This window comes from Caloenas nicobarica, chromosome 6, assembly GCF_036013445.1.
Source record: "Caloenas nicobarica isolate bCalNic1 chromosome 6, bCalNic1.hap1, whole genome shotgun sequence".
Classification (NCBI taxonomy): Eukaryota; Metazoa; Chordata; class Aves; order Columbiformes; family Columbidae; genus Caloenas; species Caloenas nicobarica.
The window spans coordinates 21,861,186-21,882,109 of record NC_088250.1 but is presented as its reverse complement, the minus strand read 5'-3'; the positions used below and the strand labels follow the sequence as shown (position 1 = coordinate 21,882,109).

Sequence of the window (20,924 nt, the reverse complement as noted above, 5' to 3'; positions counted from 1 at the left end):
GCAAACAGGACTGTCCCAGGTTTTAGCTTTACTAATCATGCTATGGTTTGAGAGCAAGAAAACCTGATCTAGTTGAAGGCTGGGGGTTGGACCAGATGACCTTTAAAGGTCCCTTCCAACTCAAACCATTCTGTGAAAGGAAACTAAAATATCAACACCCGCAGGTGAAGAAACTTGTGGAATCTATATAGGTACCATTTTATATCTCGCAAAGTGCATTTATATCCTCTTTCCTAAATTTGCCAATAACTGCACTAAAAGGAAATTATATTCAAATAATCTCTCTTTGTATTAACTTACCATAAATTCAGACAGTAATATAGTTCAGTTCTATAAGAACAGATAATCTTGGAAAGCCTCTCCAGAAGGCAACAATTTTGCCTTTAATTATAAAAATTATTTCCAAGAATAACAGAATTCTTTTGTGACTAAGACAAGGATTATGATCCTTGTCAGATAAGCAGTAGAAGCCCTAGTCTCCACTCTTTGTTATGTATTTATTTAGCTGGTGTTAACACGTACACATACTTGTCTCCAACCAAAGCTTTTAAAGGATTCTTACTGAGATTGTTGCATGTAAGTGGTTGAAATGGATTTGGTTGGGGTTTGGTTTTTTTTCAAATGCCTTTAAAAGTAGTAACAAATTGCTTAAGTGCACAGATTTATTTTGTCAAGCATTAGTAATGCTTGGTTAGCTTAATTTGTGTTGACATACAAACAGAACCCAGGACTAGTCAGAAAAAAGCAAGTTCACAATAACAAACAAATAAAAACATGGTATGTACATACCAAGACCTCAATACTGTAAGAAAGGACCGGTTCCGTATACATCCGAAGAATAACACCAGCTACAAAATGGGTTTGGACTTTTTCCCCACATGACACATAACTCTGTAGACAGACACTGTGGTTCGGTTTTGTTTGCAATTACAGTGGTAGCTTTTAAAAACCACAAGTGACTGCCGGAGTAAATCAGACCTGGGGGAGTTCATATTAGAGAACATTTAGAAATTGCTCAACAATGCGTGTGGCTACATCTCAGTCTCCGGCAATGACAACCAAGAACTAAATCACAGAAAGCTGCGAGCAAGCTCTGAAATGGTTTCCTGGAAGGGGCGGTTCTCAGGCAAGAGCATTTATAACTTCTGAAGAGAGTCTGCACATCCAGCGCACACCTCCACGTGGACCACGACACGACATCTGTGAGCCCAGAGATTTCCTCATTGGACAGCGAGTGGTCCATGGAAAAGGCAAAGGGGAGGGAGGAGGAGGGAGACAGAACAAGGGCCTGAGAGTTCTCATTTCTCTCATGTCAAGTTAAGTGCTGCAATGCTGAGACTCACCTGAAGAGATAAATCCTCTTGTAACAAATTAAATTTCAGAACTGAGGGAAAGGAAAATAAATTATTTTGTGAACTGCAAGGTTCACAACTCTTTTAAATAAATATACGTGCGTATATATAAATTAGGATTGAAAAATAAATACTTTGGAGAATTGAAGAGTTATTGACACAATTTTTGGAAAAATCAAACGCCACTAGTAAAACTAAATCAGTATGTGAAGTAGTGAAGTTTTGTTTAAAAAATTGCTACCATTTACATTCTAGATAAGAAGCAAGGGCAGCATATAAACAAAGATGAGCAGCACAAAAGTGTGCGTTCCCCTTCAGGATGGATTAAATACTTTATCAGGGACTCTTGTCCTTATCCTGAATTTTTTGCAGTCACGTAGCTCAGTACGATGCAAGGACTAAAACCACCAAGTGAAAACAACTGAGTTTACAATAGATACGTGCTGGTGCAGGGTGAGAGAACCAAAGCCAATGTACTTGCTTTCAGGTGCTTACCATCCACATACACTGCAGCAAAACAAAAATACACCGCATCCACTGGCAATGCTGCACTCGCCATCCCGCGCCGCAGAATGTTCTCCTCTTCCTTTTGACTGTCTGATAGGTATAAATAATGAGCACAGACTGAGCACCGAGACTACCACGCACAGGCAATGTTCTGGGGTTCTGGGGTCCCCAGGTGCTCACGCAGAAAATCACACCAGGAAAGGATTGCCTCAGTGGAGACAGCACGAGAGAAGCTGCAAGATGAAGAGCGCAAGACAAACAAGTTCTCCGAGCTGCAGCTTTGCCCTTTTAAAGCCAGAGACTGTAGCACATTTAGTACCATAACCAACCTAGTCTCCACAGGAAAAAACAATTCCAGCCACGAGGACAATGTGAGAGCAGCAGAAGTGCCTCACGCGTCACTGTCTGCTCGCCCGGCCCGTGGCTTTGCGGCATCCCCTCTGCGGTCACTTCCAACCACCGCGGTGTCCCGGGGTGGGACCCGCGCTCTGCGGGGAAGGGCAATCTGCAGAGCGCCATGCAGCCCAAACAGAGGGCCGGGCAAGCAGCACTTCCCAACGGCCGCTATGGCTTAAAAACTTTTTTTTTTTTTTCATTAGGAAAAAAATTTGTTTTCGTGGGCTATTTTTGCAAAAGTTGCTGCGTTATTCTGGTGGCACCCAGTGGGAATGCACCAGAGCCAGCGCGGGGACCAGCAGGTTCCAGCTCCAGCAGCACCAGCCAAGCGCGGGGCCGTCCCAGCCCTCAGCTCCCCGTCCTGCTTCACGTTTGCAAGGGCCACAGCACAGTCCTAAGCTGATTCTCTATAAAGCTTCCACAAAACCACACTGACTTCTAATAGCATTTAGAGCCTCTGTTTTAGATGAGATTCTTCTGGTAAATACAAGTTAATGTAACATCTGGCTAATACAAGTTTACTTCCAGGTGAACATGCACAATGATGACAGTTCAGCATAGAAGAAAAAAAACTATGAAAGATAAACAAATGGGTACATACAGAGTTACAAAATGTCACGGTATAAATAATTGTTTTATATGGGTTGCCTTGGCAGTAATTAGCATAAATAAAAACATTAAAAGGTACATTTGATAAGTGGTAGCCCACGGATACCTGGTATACGCAACAAAACAGGCCTTCTGCAATTATTAACCAGTCAAAATTTTATCTTAGGCTAAAGAACACTTTTTGTCTCAACTGAATTTGAGAATATATTATCTGCATGTTCTAGTATTTCAAAGTATATCCCCTGTTAAACCAAAACAGTACCAAACATTTTAAGGATGCCAATTTCACAGCAAGTAAAATATTGTCACTTTTCTGTAAAGCTGAAAGCCTGCATCTAACACACAGTAAACTGGAAAACAAATCTGTTTACTCTCCTGGACTGAAACCGAATGTTTAATTCACTTTGTTGTAATTTTTTGCATCCAACAGCTGCCTTCAATTTAAACTGACATCAATTTGATTTGCCACAAGGTCACAGGAATACTCTTCCTAAAGGTATTTTTAGGTCTTTGGCTTATACCAGAGGGGAACAATATTAAATTTACTTCAGTACTGTTACTCTTAGCATAAAATCTTATGTTGTCTAAAACAACTTGTAGGGCATATGCAAATGTAACAGCCCCAATCAGTTTTTTATTTAAATACATATAGCCTTACTATAAGACATTATCTGCAATTACTTTATTAAAAATTAAAACTTTTGTCCATGAAAAAGACCTTGCTTGACTACGCTGACAACAGAATACAAAGATAATGATAAAAAGGGGGAAAGAGTAACACTCATTTGCTTGAACAGCCCTGCTTTGATTTCTGTGGACTGGTCCAAGCTACAGCACCTTCAAACGGGACACAGCCCAGACCCAGACCTCTGCTGGCCTTATAAACCCAACAGGGAAGCACAGCCACACAACGCACAGAAATCCATGAACGCGGAACAGTTTTATATAAGCACAGTGATGCATATAATGCTAAATTGCAGCTCATCAGCTCTCATCCAAGAGTCTAGATTTTTTTTTTTTCCCCTCTCCAGAAAAGGTTTTCACAAAGTATCAAGCAACCCACAAGTGCAGGAGTTTCCTCACCCTCTCAATCTTTTGTGAAGCCTCAGGTTTCCAGATGACTTGCCTGTGTTCCACCTGACAGACAGATTTACAAGGTTAGCACTGAACCTAATCAGAAACAATCAGAAAACTCTTTCTCTCTGGTGTCATTTTCTGCTTGGATGGCTCTGCTATGCTATTATAAATAGGAAAAGCTTGCAGCACAAGCAGGGTGGAAGACTTCAGGGAGATTTTCATAATCACCTTCCATTCGAATCACACCTACTCTTCAATCATGATTGGATCCCTTCCCATTTTATAGCCCCAGGAGTAAACTGAGGAGCTCATAATCAACACAGGTAGGGAGTGAAATTTTAGTCCCACTGAGGCTATTGTGCAGTATTATTAATTCATGGGGCCAAGATTTCAACAACAGTCCTTCCCTCTGGATCCTCTGTTCTAATTTAAGGTGTTTTTCTCCACCCTCTCCCTATTTCTCATCATATAGAGTAAATGCTCCAGGGAAGTTAAAGTTTGTTTTAATCAGAGGTGCTCTAACAAGAGGAAGGGGGGAAAAAAAAAAAAAAGAAAAAAAATCCTGAATTCAACAGGATTCTCAGCTGATTCTCTGAGATGCTGGGAATAGTTCCAGGTTTAACAACCCCAATCACACATCTACAGTGCTTTTCCTCAATGTGAACGCTTACTTCACAAAGCCCACAACCTCAAAAACCTTTCCACAGAGCTGAAAAAAATGGCTAGGAATTGTATTTAATTTCACAAATTGCACATCTTGCACTCAGAAAAATACAGCTTTCAGCTTATGCTAAAGACTCTGCAACCAAAGAAACCTAGAAAACCATCAAATGTATGTCTTGGTCTAAGTACAATGCCCTCTATCTCTATTGCAAAAAGAGGCATAGAAAGTTTACCTTTAAGAAGATACTTTTTGCATCAGAACAGAGCACTGTGCGTTTTTGGCTGGGGCGCATCCATGGCCAGGGGCCCGGGACGCGAGGCCGTGCTGCCGCAGGGCCCCCCTGGGCAGGGACAGACGGACGGGGCTCTGTCCTGCGGGGCTGACCCGGCCGCGGGGCCTTGGGACAGACGGACCCCCACCCACCCTGCCCCGGCCCTGAACAACCTCGTCTTCACCCAGCGTTTCATTTTATACTTTAAGTTAGCGATTTGTTCTTTCTTGATCAATAGGAGTGCTAGCACAGTGCAGGGCATTAGCAAAAGATGCTCATTTGCCAGAACAAAACAACCAACCTTTCAGCAACCTTAATAATACAAATACTAACAGGTTAACATGATAATGGTGTCCTCGGCTCCCTCAACCTTCTGTGATGTAATCTAGAGAGCAGTAACTGTTAAAGACTTAAGGAGCTCTCCTGGTAAGAGTCTTCAAAAACTTCCCTTGCCCTTTACATTATGGAACAGCACAGGTACAGGCTCTAACACCAAAGTACAGCAGCCTCAGCATTCTTTTCCTTTATTTTTCCTTCCCGCCGCTTCCCCCCCTCCACCAGAATGCTTCATTAAACTAATTCCAAGCTTGCAAAAACTGAGCCGCAGGCAGAAATGCAGGTCTCCCCTGAAAGAGACTTTCCTATTTAGAACTACACGGTCCTTCTTCTAGAACATTGAAGTTCTGCTACTGGCAGATACAATCTTTTTGCCTATTTCTGTGTTTTTATATGACGCGAGTAGCACAGAGTCCACCTCTCAAAACCACTGGACACACCCTGGTTCTTCTGGTTCGTTATTTATAATTGCCTGTTGATGACAGCCACAGGCACTACCTTTATGTGAAGAAACGGTTATGTTACCAAAAGAACCTTAAAACCCTTTACATTTTCAGATGTCATACCTCGATTGTCCTCAAAGGAAACAAAGCGAGATCTATAGTGTCTACAGATGCAGAGTAAACATGATAAAACTAGAAAAGTCTTTTCTCAAAGTAAACCTAAAGAACACCAGCACACCTGTGCATGAGCAGCACCTCCCTATTGGTTTATGCAGTGAAAATTAAGTATTTCCCCTTCTAATCATACATTCTTCAAAGTCCCTGTAATTGCTCATTGATCCACCATTGCCCATATTCTCAACATTATCAGAAGCAGATAACTTCCCAGCTAATGAGTTTGGTTCAACATCTCGGACTGCCATGACTACACAAGCAGCTTGATGAGCATCAATCTAACAATCATAAAGCAGCAATAAAACCACATTTTTATAGGCACTGTAATTTTACCCTTAGTCATTGAGGGAAAAATGAATAACTAAAATGTCACAATACTCAACTAATATGCCTGGATATTTCATCAGTTGGACTACTGTCTAATAAAACACAAGTAAAACAGACTTTGTTGCAGTTTTTGTGGTTTGAGTAAATCCAGCTGCTCCACCAGCTCATTAGCAGAGCACATGCCCAGGGACCCCGAAGCTGCAGGCTCCTGCTGCTTTTCCAACTTCTCATTTTAAAGTAATTAGCATTCCTAGCACATCCACATGCATGAGTACATCACAAGAGGGTGGAAAGGCTGCCCACTTGATGCAGTGAAAAAATCCACAGCAATTCGCTGAATAAAGTTATATTGCAATTGATCCAGAGGAAAACAAAAAAAAAAAATAATACAAACTGCTATTAGAAATCAACGAGGTCTCACGGTTTTGCTGCTTTGAAAAAACACGGTGCGGGGGGGGCACCCTCTGCTTCCTGCTAAACAAAAATCAGCATTTTCAATGCACTCAATTAGTAGTGTTTTAGGTCTGTTTCAGACTCATCATCAGAGCTAACTGATTTCAGGCACAGGCCAATGCCACATCCAATATGCAGAGGTAGGTGGTGAAAAGGAAAACAAATCTCTGATTAAGAAAAGCACGAGGGGGAGGCACACCAATTAAAAGCTGCACGCGGCACTCTCTCTCAGAGAAATAACGGTGTTCAAACACATTCTGAAGGGATGCCCCGCAATCAAATTTCATAGGACTGCTCCAGAATACCCCAAATCGGAAATTTTAAATTAGACCAAGCTGGCTGAAAAGGCACACACATTCACCCTTATCTCATGGAGAAAAAAATTTAGTGATGTTTCCTGGCTTATTTCCCTCCTCCCCCTTCCACCTCCACGCACAAAGCAGAAGCATGCTCTGGGGCAGGGAAGTCTACAGAAGAAATTGTGGTAGCACATCGGGTAGTATTTCTAGAAAGCAAATACATTTATCACAACTAGGTAGCTGCATTGCAGTTTGAACGCAACTGTCCGTACGTGTCAGTGAGAACACCTGCGGTCAGCACTGGCCGGAGAAGGAGACACGCGCTCCTGCTCCGACGGCGTGAGGAGCACACGCTGCCCACAGCCCGCGCCACAGCCCCGGGACAGGACAGGCTGGAAATGTCCCTCCTCGCCCACACACACCAGCCAGTTACTCTCCAGACCTAGTTCTGTGCTGAGCTAATTGCTATGTTTATACTCATCCTTTTTAACACCTTGAAAATAATAAATTACAGAACCGTGTTTTCATCGACCGACTTGCGTCTGCGCCCACAGCACAGGGCTCCTTTCAGCACACCGGAGCTCACACTGACATTCCTCAGCCTGCAGAGCCTGCAAGGGCCCAGCTGCAAGCACTGGTATATAATCACCACTACAGATGATTATATATTTAGAACCATCTAATTAAGCCCTATTTTCCCGGCCCCTGAGACAGCTATATGGTAACTCACCTGTTCCAGCTTCACCTCATTAATTAGAGCCCTCTTGCTTCAAACACAGCCAGGTGCTCCAGCCAGCAACGCCTTTCTAACCGGAGCACCACACCTGCTTCGGGGCAAGTCACACATATGAGAACTGTACCCATCTCCTAAATGCTTTTCATGTAAACATGAATGAATGAACTGTTGCTGGTTTTCTCTTTTCTCTTGTTATTCAACAGAGGATGTGAATACAGTATTCAAGAAGCAAATTCCTATTAAATTTTGTGCCTATTTCTACTCTGTCATCACTTGCACACTGCTTTCTACTGCAACCAACCACATCTTTACCTTTTTTTCCCACCTGTATATAGCTAAAAGAATAAACCATTTATTGACTCTATTTTAACAGACACTAAAGCTTTAACTACCTTTTATTTCAGGTCATTGTTCTTTTGAGCTCATTTAGCTCATATTGTATTTATTCACAATACCTTAACGGCAGAAAAAGAAAATTAAAACGGTAACACAGCAGCGACAAAGAATGCTGCTGCATGAATTCACTGTCTCACTGACCCCAGGAAGCCCCGCGAAGCATTGCCATGTTTCTGCACCAGACAGCAAGCGAGCAACAACCGTTTGAGCTTTTATCTTGGTACAATACTGCTGACTACCGCAATTAAAGTATTACATTCTTCTTTATTTAGCTACCTCCTGCAGCCCTAACCAGTACAGTAGATGAGCACTTTTGGCAGTCGCTGCTCGTACCCCAACACCTTTTCCTCAGCCTTTGGGGAGGCGTATAGCTAGTGGAACACGACTTTCATCCAATTATATATTCCCACTTCTTTTACAGATCTGTGAAAAACAACAAGCTTCCCTGAATGTTCATTTCTTTGCCTGAAACAGAAAGCTAACCAGCTAACTGCTTTGCGGGTGGATTAGTCAATACGGGTGCAACGTTTCCAGAAGCACGCGTTAATGTACCTAACAAAAATAATCTAACAGAAATGCTCCAAACTTAACTCCTTCGGGTTGTGCCCCACAGCCACCACATCGCAGGGCTGCGGGTTACCAACTGCGTCACGGGCAGACGCACATTTCAGGTACTTTCAACGTACTGCTCCTCCAACACAGAGTGAACCGCGGCCCTGCCCCGGGCCGCTGCTCCTCCGGCCGGAGCCGGGCACGCACAGCGTTAGCCAGGGGAAGGCGGGAGATAAACGGCCCATTGTAGGGCACTGAGGTAAAATGCCATCGATGTGGAAGAGATACCGAGCAGATGATCCGTACCGGCACCCCCGCCGCCGCAGAGACGCCCCGGGCCAAGCACAGACAACGTGGCCGGCGCTGAGAGGGCGCACTCACCGCGTTCCAGCCGAGCAGCCGGGCCCTCCGGGGAGCAGCTGCCCCGCCGCAAAGCCCGCCCCGGGCCGCGGCTCCCCTCACGACGGGCCGAGGGCACCAATCGCCCAGGAGGGCCGGAGGCGGCCCCACCGGCCCCAGCTGCTGCCACCGTCCCCACAGCTGGGCTGGGGCAGCAGGTGTCAGCCTCTCCCCCACACAAACCAGCACCCCCAGGCACGCAGGTCCTGCCCCAAGTAACCGAATGACTTCGTAAAGTACAAACACCTTAGGAGTCCTAGAAATGGCTTCCACATGACCAGACAGCAAGCAGGCAAGAGCAACCCTCTCCTGTGGGCCCTTCTCCATGTGAGGAACGTGGAGCCTTATGCAGGTGTCACTCGTAAGCTAAATAAGGGCAACAGACATTCATAACACCACCCTGCTGCACCGCCGTCGAAATCCACACAGAGCATGGAAAGTCAAATACCAATCCGTTTGTGCAATACACTTTTATTTTTATTTTTTTAACCTTTGCGGTCATCTTGGAGTAATCATCATGTAAACAGTAGGATGGGATGGGATTACATTGAGTCGTACGCAAATGGCTCTAGAACACCTCAACAATTATGACAAGGCATTATAAATAACTTCTCTTAATAATATATATTTGCTGTTTTCAGTACATTTAAGAGCTGCCACTTATCTAGGATTAGCTAGGAAGTAGTTTAGATTGTAACCTCCGAGAAACACGTCTTCACGTTTGAAAGTCTTTCTAAGGTTTGCTAGCTCCCTAACATCTATGTCACAGGTTAAGCATAAAACTACTTGGGTCAGAAGTGTTTTCTTTGTAACAGAGTTTTACTGGATCATTGCACAAAGCCCTATTATTTTCATTCCACCTTGGTATTTTGCAGAACTTCAAGCAAAGCTTCAGTTCCGTTGTTCAAGTTTCTACCACCTGTATGAAACCCCTGTCTATCTTTAAGGGTAAATTGGATCAGAGATGGACACAGTAAGCACTCTACCTTAACGACAACAGTTCAAAGTAGTTTGAGCTCATAGACTCCCCAATAAAGCATAGTCAAAATACTCCTTTGCTACTGTATATATCCTCTCCTTGCTCAGATAACTATATGTATTTATATATATTGTACCATATGTACGGTACTTCTAGAAAACGGAAATTATTTATTTAAGCAGCCTCAGGCACATTCTTAAAACATTAATGTCTGCAAGGCACCTCCCACTCCCTTGACAATGTTTGTGGACTGGTTTTTAGACACACGACCAACAAAAGCTTGCTAACGCCTAATTAATTAATTTCAAAGTAACCCCAGAAGTTACCAAATACTTCAAAGATATACCTGAAACTTTTTTAAATAATGGGAGATTAACTGCAAATAGCACATAATCAAGTCAAATCATTTTCTTATTACTAGGATGTGTAATGCATAAATATATGAAAAATAAAATTCACAGTTTTAAAACTAGAATTCAAGTTTGGTAATTCTTAACTTCTATATTTATGTTAATTTCTAAATATAACAGAACAGAGGCAGTATTATCAACCACAAGTACAGGTAAAATAGTATCACTCAAAGTTTATGAAAGAAGTAAGCTTGATAGAAAATTCCTTTTGTAACCAATAAATACAGCCACCTGAGTGCGTTTCCACAGGCTTTTCACTTAGGGGGAATCCAAATCAACTGCTAAGAGACATTTAGTAGCATTTTCAATGTTAGCAGCAGCGGTGTAGCTGTGGGCTTTGCTTGTTCTGACTTTGTGACTTGCTAGAGAATGAAGCAGAACTCAGTATGTGGTGCATTAATTTTCTTTTGCATCTAAGCTGGCCTCTTCGCCATCTCACAATTCGGCTTAGGGTCAAGGGCCAGACATCAGCTGACACTTAACTGAGCAAACCCAATCAGTTTCACTTCATCGGGAATCTCAGTGCCGTCACAGCCGGAGGCCTGCAAATACAAACAGAAATGTTGAGTATGTTACGCTGCAAAGGAGGGTTTGACAGTCAGATTATAAATTTTCCCCATGTCACCTGAGCGGCAAACAGCTTACTTGAAGGGAAGCTTTCAGACTGCTTGGTGTATCCTCTGCCAGTGTCTGCCAACTGCATCCTTAATTTTAGCAAACTATTTTAATCAATATTAAATGTTATGAAAAAAATACTGGGAAATGAACACTTAAATACCCAAATTCTTTAAACCAAACTTTCCAGACTGGATCCAAATTTCCTTTTTCATGTGAGCATGCTGTCAGCACTCATGAAGAGCCACAGTACAGAATCTTCCTTTTACCATTGTGCTGTAGACACTGAATGTCTCCTGAGTCCAGCTATCCAGTCTGTTTGGAACACCAGTCCGCTGAATTTTTAAACAAGATCTTGAAGCAGTCTATGAAGAGTAGTAATATTTGCAAAACAGGGGCTCCTTTCTGCCCGTACATTCTAGTACTTAAAACTGTGTAGCTGAGATCCTTCAGTAAAGTCTGTCAGTACAAACTGGCACAAGTAATCGGTTCACTTTTCACAAATAACAGTAAGAATATTAAACCACCTTGATTGGGACTGAACTGTTACTTTAGGTCTGCTTTAAAAAAAACCTATACATGCTGTAGGTAAAATATTTTGATATTTTGATTTTTAAATACAAAATCTGCTTCTGCAGGACAGAAGCGACTACATTTTTAATAAAGTTTTTTTACGCATTTTTGACTGGTCTGATATATAAATCAAAATAATAATAATACAATTGGATGAACAGTGTGTAATGGTAAATTACTTATGACAGATGTCTTCAGACTCTTTGGCATATCTCCCCCAAAAACGTCAGAACAATTGGTTCACCCTATAAAAATGCTCTTGATCCTTCTATGCATTAGTAGCAGTTGAACCCTTTGGTAGAACTGGTTTCTGTATACGCGCTATAACGAAAAGAGCCCTCAGACTGTGCACACAAGGTGCACCAAGTGACATTACCCACTGAGTTTTCATGACCAAAAATAAACTCACTCGATGCTTGTGGAAGCATTACATTCCATCAGGCTACTCCTTCCACTTTACTTTGATGAGACAATCAGAGCAAAAGTTCTGTCTTCAGAGAGTATTTCACAGGTCTTATTCCACTGAAGCAGCAAGTTAAAAGTCTGAGATCATCACCATCGGTTACTATTAAGATATCTCAGTGGGTCTTGGATTGGGAATTTACTAAATAAATGGAGTTTGAATTTTGCACTTAAAATACCACGCTAAAAAGAGCTAATATTATTAACATAATTCTACACTCTAGCTAGCTATCAATCTCCTCAAAGCCATGCTAAGTAACATATCTAGATGTATATAGATTTTTAAATGCCTTCCTTATCAATAAATATTGCCTAATATTTAATGCACCTGGAACCCATTAGCTTATATTTGTGCTTAGCATAAGTACAACTACTATACACAAACTGCAACATAAAAGAAAAGCTCTTAGTTTTTGCAATTCACTGTTTAGTGACTGGATGCATTCTTTTTCCTCCCTTTTTCATATGAAAAATGCTTACATAAAATGCAAATTATGCTGCGCAATAATTTTATGTTTCCTTGAGTGTTGCCAAGATTAGTTGTGTATTAAAGCGGCCACTTTCCCAAAGTGTGGACAGCTGGATCCTGCAAGGAAGTCATCAGTCTGTGTTAGCCAAGACAACTAAGCGGGGTTTAATACCATCTATGTTCTGGAGAATGACATCATTGTAAGAAGAAAGATGCATTGTTAAAAAAATATGCAAGAGGGAGATCAAACCTTAAAGACAGATTCATCCAGACACCTCACTTTAATAACTTTCTTTACCATTTTGGCAATAATTAAAGGCAGAAATGGTTATGACATAAGTTGTTCTTTTTTCCCCAAAGATGAAAATTCTTGCTGTTTTAATAGAAATATTACACACCAGCAAAATACCAGCACAAGCAATCTGCAAGCAGTGAGATACTAACCAGATTCTTATCCACAAATAGTAGTACCTAATCCTAGACTAAAGAGCACTTTTCAGTTGAATTCTCTGAACGGATATAGGATTAGCTACATTTAGACTTTGAATCCCCATGAAATATTTACCAACAAAATATGGCTTAATCAAGTTGTATACAAGTGCTCTTACATTCAGTGAGACTTTGCTGAGAGGTAACAAAGATTCAGTAGGGCACTTAAACAAATGACAGGGTTCTCCTAAGCAAAAAGTCATTTAAAAACTCATCTACACAATATAGAAACAGGCATAAATAGAACATATATAAAATTAATCTAAGGATAAGAACAAAATAGGATACTTATTGTGGTTATATTCTTTTACCAGGAGGTAGGGAACTAATGTAGGTAACCTAGGTTAAAAATATTAGGTTAAAATTGAACCTCAGGAATTGTTACCTAGCCAATGTAACTTACCTTGAGAAGAGACAAAGACATTGATTTTTGGATTGTCTATTAATTCTGATCGTGGTAAGGAGTAGGATTATAACAGCATTCACTCACTGGAATCTGAAATACCACGTGATGTTAACTGCACCCCAGCAATAAAGCCAACTGAACCACAGGAATAGCCCAACCTCAATTTTCAAGTGGGTTTGTTTTCAATGTATGTAAACATTAACTGGATACTATGGGCTATTACATATTGGAATTTCACACTTCTATTTTAAGTGTGTGAACTAGAAACCCGGACTTCTACAGAGCCTCTCGAGTATCTCAATATCTAAATGGTCTCGGTGAGATGCCATTGAGTGTACAATAAAAGCTAAGTCAGATGTTTAGACAGCAAGAACACAGATCAGCTGGAAAAAGAGAAGCACCAACCTTTCAGCTATATTTAGATAGTAAGGGCCACAGAAGCAAAACACGTGTTCTCATTCCCCCACCCAACCTCTTCCCAAAAGAAATGTGTAAGTTCTGGTGATTTTACTGGACTGCAGAGGAAAAGTGAGTCCAAATGATTCGGTCAGTTTAAACCACTCAAATCTATATTTAAACAATTACATGGGAAGAACAATCCTGAATTAATACATCATCATCGACTAGGTCACTTACTCTCTAAAAATGCCTCTCTACAGCCCTTGTGAAGCAGCTGCTTTTATAAACAAAGCTGTGATTCTGGAGACCTACTTATCTAACACACATTGAGTCTAGTCTGTCATACATGGCTGAGTCACGCTCAGCAAGGGGTGCTGAAACCTAATGGGTTAGAGTTTGGTATTTACACTTCAGGTATGTAAATTTTTCAACTTAATTTTAGCAAGAAATTAAAAAAAATACAGCACATAATTTCCGAATTATGTTTTTGCAATGTAAAGTTATTAATATTAAATTAGATCACAATAGCATCAAAATTGAACAACATTAGGATCTATGGTCCACGGCACAAAATTCACCACAGAAAACAGTCCCAGGCCCAAAAGTAGGGTCTGATGTTAGATAGACAGAATACAGAAGGAGGTGGGGAGGGAGAAACAAATGAAATACAGTGGGAGCAAGATCAACTTGCAAGTGTGGATAGTCAATCAAAAGAAGGTTGAAGGGGAGAACTAAGGAGAGGGCAGCCTGCACGCAAGAAAAGTGGTGGCAGGTGTTGGAAAAAATGGGATTGGAACAAAATGTCCATTGGCAGAGGACACTTGAGGCAGGGCAGAGCTGAAGGAGTGGGGGTGGAGGGGAGGTAACCCACCAACTGCAGTTTTCTCTGCTTTCCTTGTTTCTGCAATTCTACGCAGGGGTTTTCTCCCTGAAGTTTCTCACCTAAACCTCAGACTTCCTCAGAACTCACATGAACAAACCTCCTTCCCCCCTGCACAGTTACGGAGCTGTGTGACTGTACATATCCCTAATGTCCTGTCAAAACGGGGTTTAGCTTTTTTCTCTCTCACACATGGTAATTTCAATCATCTTATCTGTCAACACATTTATTCAGCAAAATAGCTGTCGATGAGATAAAATCCAGACTCTGTGTGAATACTGTGATAATTAGTTTGTTTCTTCCCTTCCTGCTTTTACTTACCAACTTAAAAGTCAATGTTTTCAAGGCCTTTGGATCATCTACTATCTTCTGTAAGTTAGCAGCAACTGTAAAATAAAGTATGAAAAAAATACAGTTTACAGAAAATTGCATTCAACATACATTAAGCCTCATTTTGAATCTTCTACTTAATTCTACACACATACATGTCCGTAAATAACCCCCTGAATCATTTAATCACTCTCTAGCTGTTTGCAAGTCAGAGTCCTGGCCTCCTTTCTTTTGTAGTCACTGATACTTTGTGACTACGTGAACTGTTCAAGGGAAAAATCTGCCCGAAAACCAAAAGACTGAAAAAAATAACCCTACTATTTTTCAGCTTAGTCTATTCCATAAACAATTAACAATCGGACAAATGCAAGCACAAGGAAAATGGGAGAATCACACAGCCAAGGATAAGCTGATGGTTGTCGTGTTTCATATCATGTTTCTGCTATAGCCAGGGCCACTACCAGCACGAGTTTCTAGCAGAAGGCTGAGCCTGCTCTCCCCTATTTCTCCTGGCTTTATGTGTCTGCTTCTGTCCTTTTTTTGGGCTGCCATTAGCACCCACACAGACTCGTGGTGGTCTATTACAGCTCACTACCAAAAGAAAACTGAGTAAAAATAAGAGAGGGAAACAAACGAGCTGATCTTCAAACTACTCTCTCAGTAAGCACGACCAAGATTTGTGATGTATCAGCAATAAACAAAAACTTTAACTAGATCTACAGACGCGAGTGTCCAGCAAAGGAAGCTGTATGCCACAACAGGGGTAGCAGGAAGGGCATCATTTACTCCTTGAAAACAGAGGTGGCAGGAATATAATGAACTCTTTTTCTATCAAAACACCTAACACACTTTTAATTGGTCTATTTTTACAATACTGCTACCATTAATCTTGACCAACAAATTGTCTGCTTTCAGCTTCGTACGTTTACTAAATTTGCTTCCCAGCTTTGCACAGTCCTATATCCTGAGCTAACTCGGACCGAACCATTGAGAGCCTTTGCTCAAAACTGACTTACGAGCACAAGATGTCATCGCCAGGACACCAGCATGAGATAAAGACTCTGCACTTGACAGAGCTGTTTAGACAAGATTTTTAAAAGGAAATAAACAGGTATTAAGTAGAAGAAATTTCTTAGTACACTGAGTAGGTAAGTACCATAAAGCAGAGAAGCAAGAAACCAGATGTTCTCCATAAATAATACTTCCACAGACTTCATAAGGTGAAGATACAGAGCAAACATTTGCATGTTGAATGTCCTACTGCTTAAAACTCAGGTTCCTACTTCCTCCATCTTCTAACATCATTAGGATAAAACTCTCACTCATACCGCGCCTGGTCATATATGATTCACTGTGTAGTTACAGAAATTCTCCTCACAAGGGGAAGTACAGTATTTGGCAAGGGAATTTAGAGAAGTAAATGATTAGGCCAATATACCACTGTTAAATGTAAATTACATTTTTGAGGGTCTCATTGTCTTTATACCACTGAAATAGCAAAAAGGATTGTTTATACACCTGTAACAGGTTTGACTGTAGATGAAAGGCTGTTTGAAACTAAAAACAAGCCCTAAAGGCAACCATAAGGTACATTTTGTAGAGAACACTTTTTCAGAAAGGAAAAGATTAACCTTCACAGTTAAATGAACTCAACTCCTGGCACTATGACAAAAAGTTCTTCTGTTTTTCAAGCTTCATTTTTCATAATCTTCTTTATTTTAGTCATTCAAAGAGTTTTTATTTTAATCACACAATTCACTTTCACAACCAATAGGTCAATTTTATTGCAATACCTCCTACCTGATAAAATACATGCAAATACAGATAATGCTTTTCATTACTTAATAATTAGAACCTCACACACAGGCAAAAAGGAGTGTTCAGCCTCATAGCTCCTGAAGCCAGAATAGAATAGCTTCAATTTTTTATGTCTTTAAAAAAAAAAAAAAAAAATCTATAAAATACAATCATACACTCAAGAGCAGCTCTGGCTTATCTAAATCCCTGTCAAACAAGTCTTGAGAAACAAAAAAAAAGAAAAAAAAAAAAAAGGAAAGAATTCTCCAGCTAGTATTAACTGGCTTCCCTGAAATGGAGACACGGTGCTACAAAACCAGATTGGAGTTGGGTCCTAAATCCAACGATTTCTAACTTCACCTACTACAAAAATGTTACAAAAGAATGAGCTTCAAATGCATGCTCGTCTTCAGGAGGGGCAGCCTTTCATTTCATGTTGAGCAGCCGTCAAACCATTAAGGCAAGTCCACATGCTGCTTGGCTGTTCCTCCTGAATGCAAGAACTTCCAGCTGCCCTTAGGCAGTTCCTGGCGAAGTTTCTATTCCTGCACTTGCAAACAGCAGCCCATTATCAGCAAGTGTTTTAATGAACTACCACACAGTGGAAAGCAGCACTGAGGACTTCACAAGTAGCATCAAAATCTTCAAACCCCTAACCTTCCTGCTGATTCTTTACCACAGAAGACATTTAAATTTTCAAAGCAAAAATAGCAAAACATAAACTAGCAATATATGTAAATAGTTAACCTTTTTTTTTTCCCATTAATTAAACACCATAACGGAAAGGAGTGACACCATTCTTCAAGAAAACAGCTTTTCTAAGAACAGTGCTTGTTAAAAGGCTACAGGGGACAGTTTTATTCGTTCACTTGTCTTCACTTTTAATAGGAATACAAGCCAGAAACTTTTAGATATAAAATGCTAGAGAAACATCTGAAGCAAGCATATGAAATATGCTTTATTTTTGCTTTGCTGATGAGCCATAACTAGAGTGGGACATGTTTAATCAAACAGAAGATTAGGAGGATTTAAGGGAGTAATGCCAGATGTTTTCAGGCTACGCTTGAAAATGAGAAAGCAGACCTGCAGAGTCCATAATTTTAGAATACAAGTTTACATAAAAAATCGTGACACCTGCAGTTTTCTACAGAGAGATCTTTTCAATTTCAATTATATGCATTCAACATTTTTCAAGTAAAACTAGCATTTCACTTGTGACTTTTGGTACTCTGTGTTTTACATTTTCTGGTCTTTACAGAATGGCAATAAAAATGATTTTGCCAAATATTGTCATTAATCCCATTCAATCAAGCCACTGTGAATGCAAATCCCCCAAAGGCCTGCCCCTTTTGCAACATCTGAAAGCGTAAGTAATTAACATCAACAGGGAATCAAATATGTGCATGTAATTACCTAGCAAACCCAAACAGTCCTGTTGGTACCTTTTTCATTTTTCTAAGCCCTTGTGTTTTGCTAGGGCCAACAATTACAGGCAACTGTCTGAATTTGGATACCTAAGTCTGCATTTCAGGAAACTACTTAAAATGTGCTTAATTTTTTTTTTTTTTTTTTTTTTGGGATGAGCCATTCATTACCCTTTTTGCCTTAGTGCAAGCCGAAGGTTCTAGGACCTCAGTAAGTATATAGCAGTGGGCACATCTCTCTGCACCTGAACACCCTGAAGATCTGGGCTCAACTGGTAACTGGAATTTTTTGGGCCTGACATAGTGAGCTAGGAAAACCAGCAGTAACCCATGAACAGCAGGTGCCCATGGCATCTCTAGTTTAGTTAACTTCCATTAGGAATACTAACAGAGCCTGCAGCACAGGCAGCAGAAGCCATCCAAGCAGTTTGGAGTCCTTCCAGAAAGCCAGCCTGCAGTGCCTGCCAGTTATGTCTCCAGAAAGTTTGGGGATCCCATCTTAACCACAGTACAGACATCCTCAAAATTACAAGTAGAACAACATACTCTAGAGTGGAATACTCACCCTACTTTAAATGCAATTACATTAACCTATCAGCAGTTGCATTAAATATAACTGACTTAACCACTCTTATGAATACACTTCTGAAAAATTAGGACTATTACTAAACATATGCAGTTTGGACCCCTAAGTATGCAAAGTCTCCTGAAAGACACTGAGAAATTCATGCCAGACATACGCTCACAACAGTAAACAATGTTCTTACATGCAAGCAGTTGCTAATACTCTTCAGCCCTACTCAGGATTCCTGATCGCATCAGGCAAGAAAGAAAAACAACTACTTTTAAGTGGAAGTGCTATTAGGCTTTACTGATGAACATCTCCCCCCCAGCTGCTAAATTTAGGCTCTTTTCATCAAGGTGAATGATTTAGGAGGTCAAGACTCAATAACCCTCCTAGTTCAGTTCACGTACAAAGTTTTAGCTTGGCTTAAATACAAAAAACGAGCCTAAAGTTTCTAAACATAGATAAGCCACACTACCTCTACAAAAACTAAGGAGGGAAAAAAAAATATCCCACTCTCACCACCTCTCCTCTCCCTCCCCCTCGCTCCCAACAATTCTTCTATTGCAAGTCAGCAAACAAAGTCAATTTAATACAGTAATGCTCCCCATCGAGTGAAAAGGAGTTTCACATTAGGAGTTTCTAGAGGCAGGAATCGTTCTCTCCACTGATACTTTAATTATTTGGAAAAGTGGAGGGCGTTGTAAAATATATGTCTCTGGATTCTACTTTACACCTTATCTTAACTTAAGTATACTACATTTCCTATTGACAAAGCCATTTTTCTTTGAAGTACTCTGAAGTCATGCCTTGGATGTTGTACTTCTGAAATTCATAGGAGATTAGTTTGCCTGAAAGCGGCACTAATTGACAATTTCAAATCCTCTTGGGAATTGACTGTTTCTACATGGCCTGGATATACTAGACTCAACTTTATCTTGCGGAGTGTTTTCTCAAGATGTTATGGCTACGCTCCCATAAAAGTCAGAAGAAGAAACATGAACAAGATAACTGCAGGAAAAAATTAAGTGGTGATGGAAAAAGCTTTGCCAGCAGTAACCTCGAGTAAATAGAGTATACTTCAAATCATGCCTTGGAGCAAAAGCCCTTCCAACGCTAGCAGCAGTTAGCACAATAGGCTTTTTGTTGTTTACAACAATAAATGAGGTGCCCTCCTGCTTTCTTCAGGCTTCTGAAGGACAGATAATCAGCCCCTGCACCACAAATCATCCCAGGTTCTTTTGCAGGTTTTAGGCAGTGACAAATGGTTGTGCCACTCCGTCATAATGAGTGTCTGCACTTGCAAAACATGCAATAGGATAAAAGGTCAAACCCAGCATCTAAATATACACAACACAGGCTGCTAATTGCAGACATAATAAATTAAAAAACCCCACATAACTACAGTCCTCTAGCATGAATATTGATGTAGCATATACTACAAATCACTCTCTGCTATATGACTGTTTTGGCCAACCACATCGGTTATAATTTTTAAATAAGCGATCAATATAAGCTGAGGAAACAGAACAAAATGGCCATCTTCAAGCTCACAAATAAATATAAGAGACTAACCATACTTTGGGCACTCTCAAATAGCTGTTTTGCTCCTGTGATATGACGAGACTCTGCCTGGTTATTTAAAATTCTCAACACAGCATGAAACCTAACCCTAATAGCTTCTGAATAGGAAAAACTTCTGGAAAAGTTAAAATTAATGAGACAGTAAATAAAGCTATATGAAGTACAGTAGAACTATTTCCAGCACAATGCCGACCCAGCCAACTGAGCCGGAGCCATCTGGTATAAAACCAGACACAAGCAGAATCTAAAGCTTGAGATTATATTTCTGGGGTGCTCTCAGATGAATAATGATTCATCTGCTTTTCCATTTTGTGAAGAGTGGATGGGGAACCTCTGACAGTACGCTTACGTTCAATGGTTTGCAAAGCTACTGAACATTATAATCCTGAAATTCAGATGTGAGGAAAGGGAAAACATTATTCAGGCACAAAATTACTGTCACAAAAAAACCTGGAAAATTATGAGCTCTGGGAAAATGAAAAGTATTTTTAATAAGCGAAAAGTGATATCATTTTTATACAGTCCAAAACTCAATCTATAAGAAAGAGCCA

The 20,924-nt window shown here is 40.6% G+C and overlaps 1 protein-coding gene across 1 annotated transcript in view; it reads right to left on the bottom strand.

The window, feature by feature from the left end:
- Positions 1-10,610: 10,610 nt before the first annotated feature.
- The window catches only part of STK39 (serine/threonine kinase 39), a 102,246-nt gene continuing 91,932 nt past the window's right edge, over positions 10,611-20,924 (bottom strand). The window contains exons 16-17 of the mRNA XM_065637826.1: positions 14,995-15,059; positions 10,611-10,922 (exon numbers count right to left, since the gene is read on the bottom strand). Of these exons, the coding sequence (XP_065493898.1) occupies positions 10,848-10,922; positions 14,995-15,059 (140 nt within the window). The 3' untranslated portion in view covers positions 10,611-10,847. The remainder of the gene's footprint in view (positions 10,923-14,994; positions 15,060-20,924) is intronic.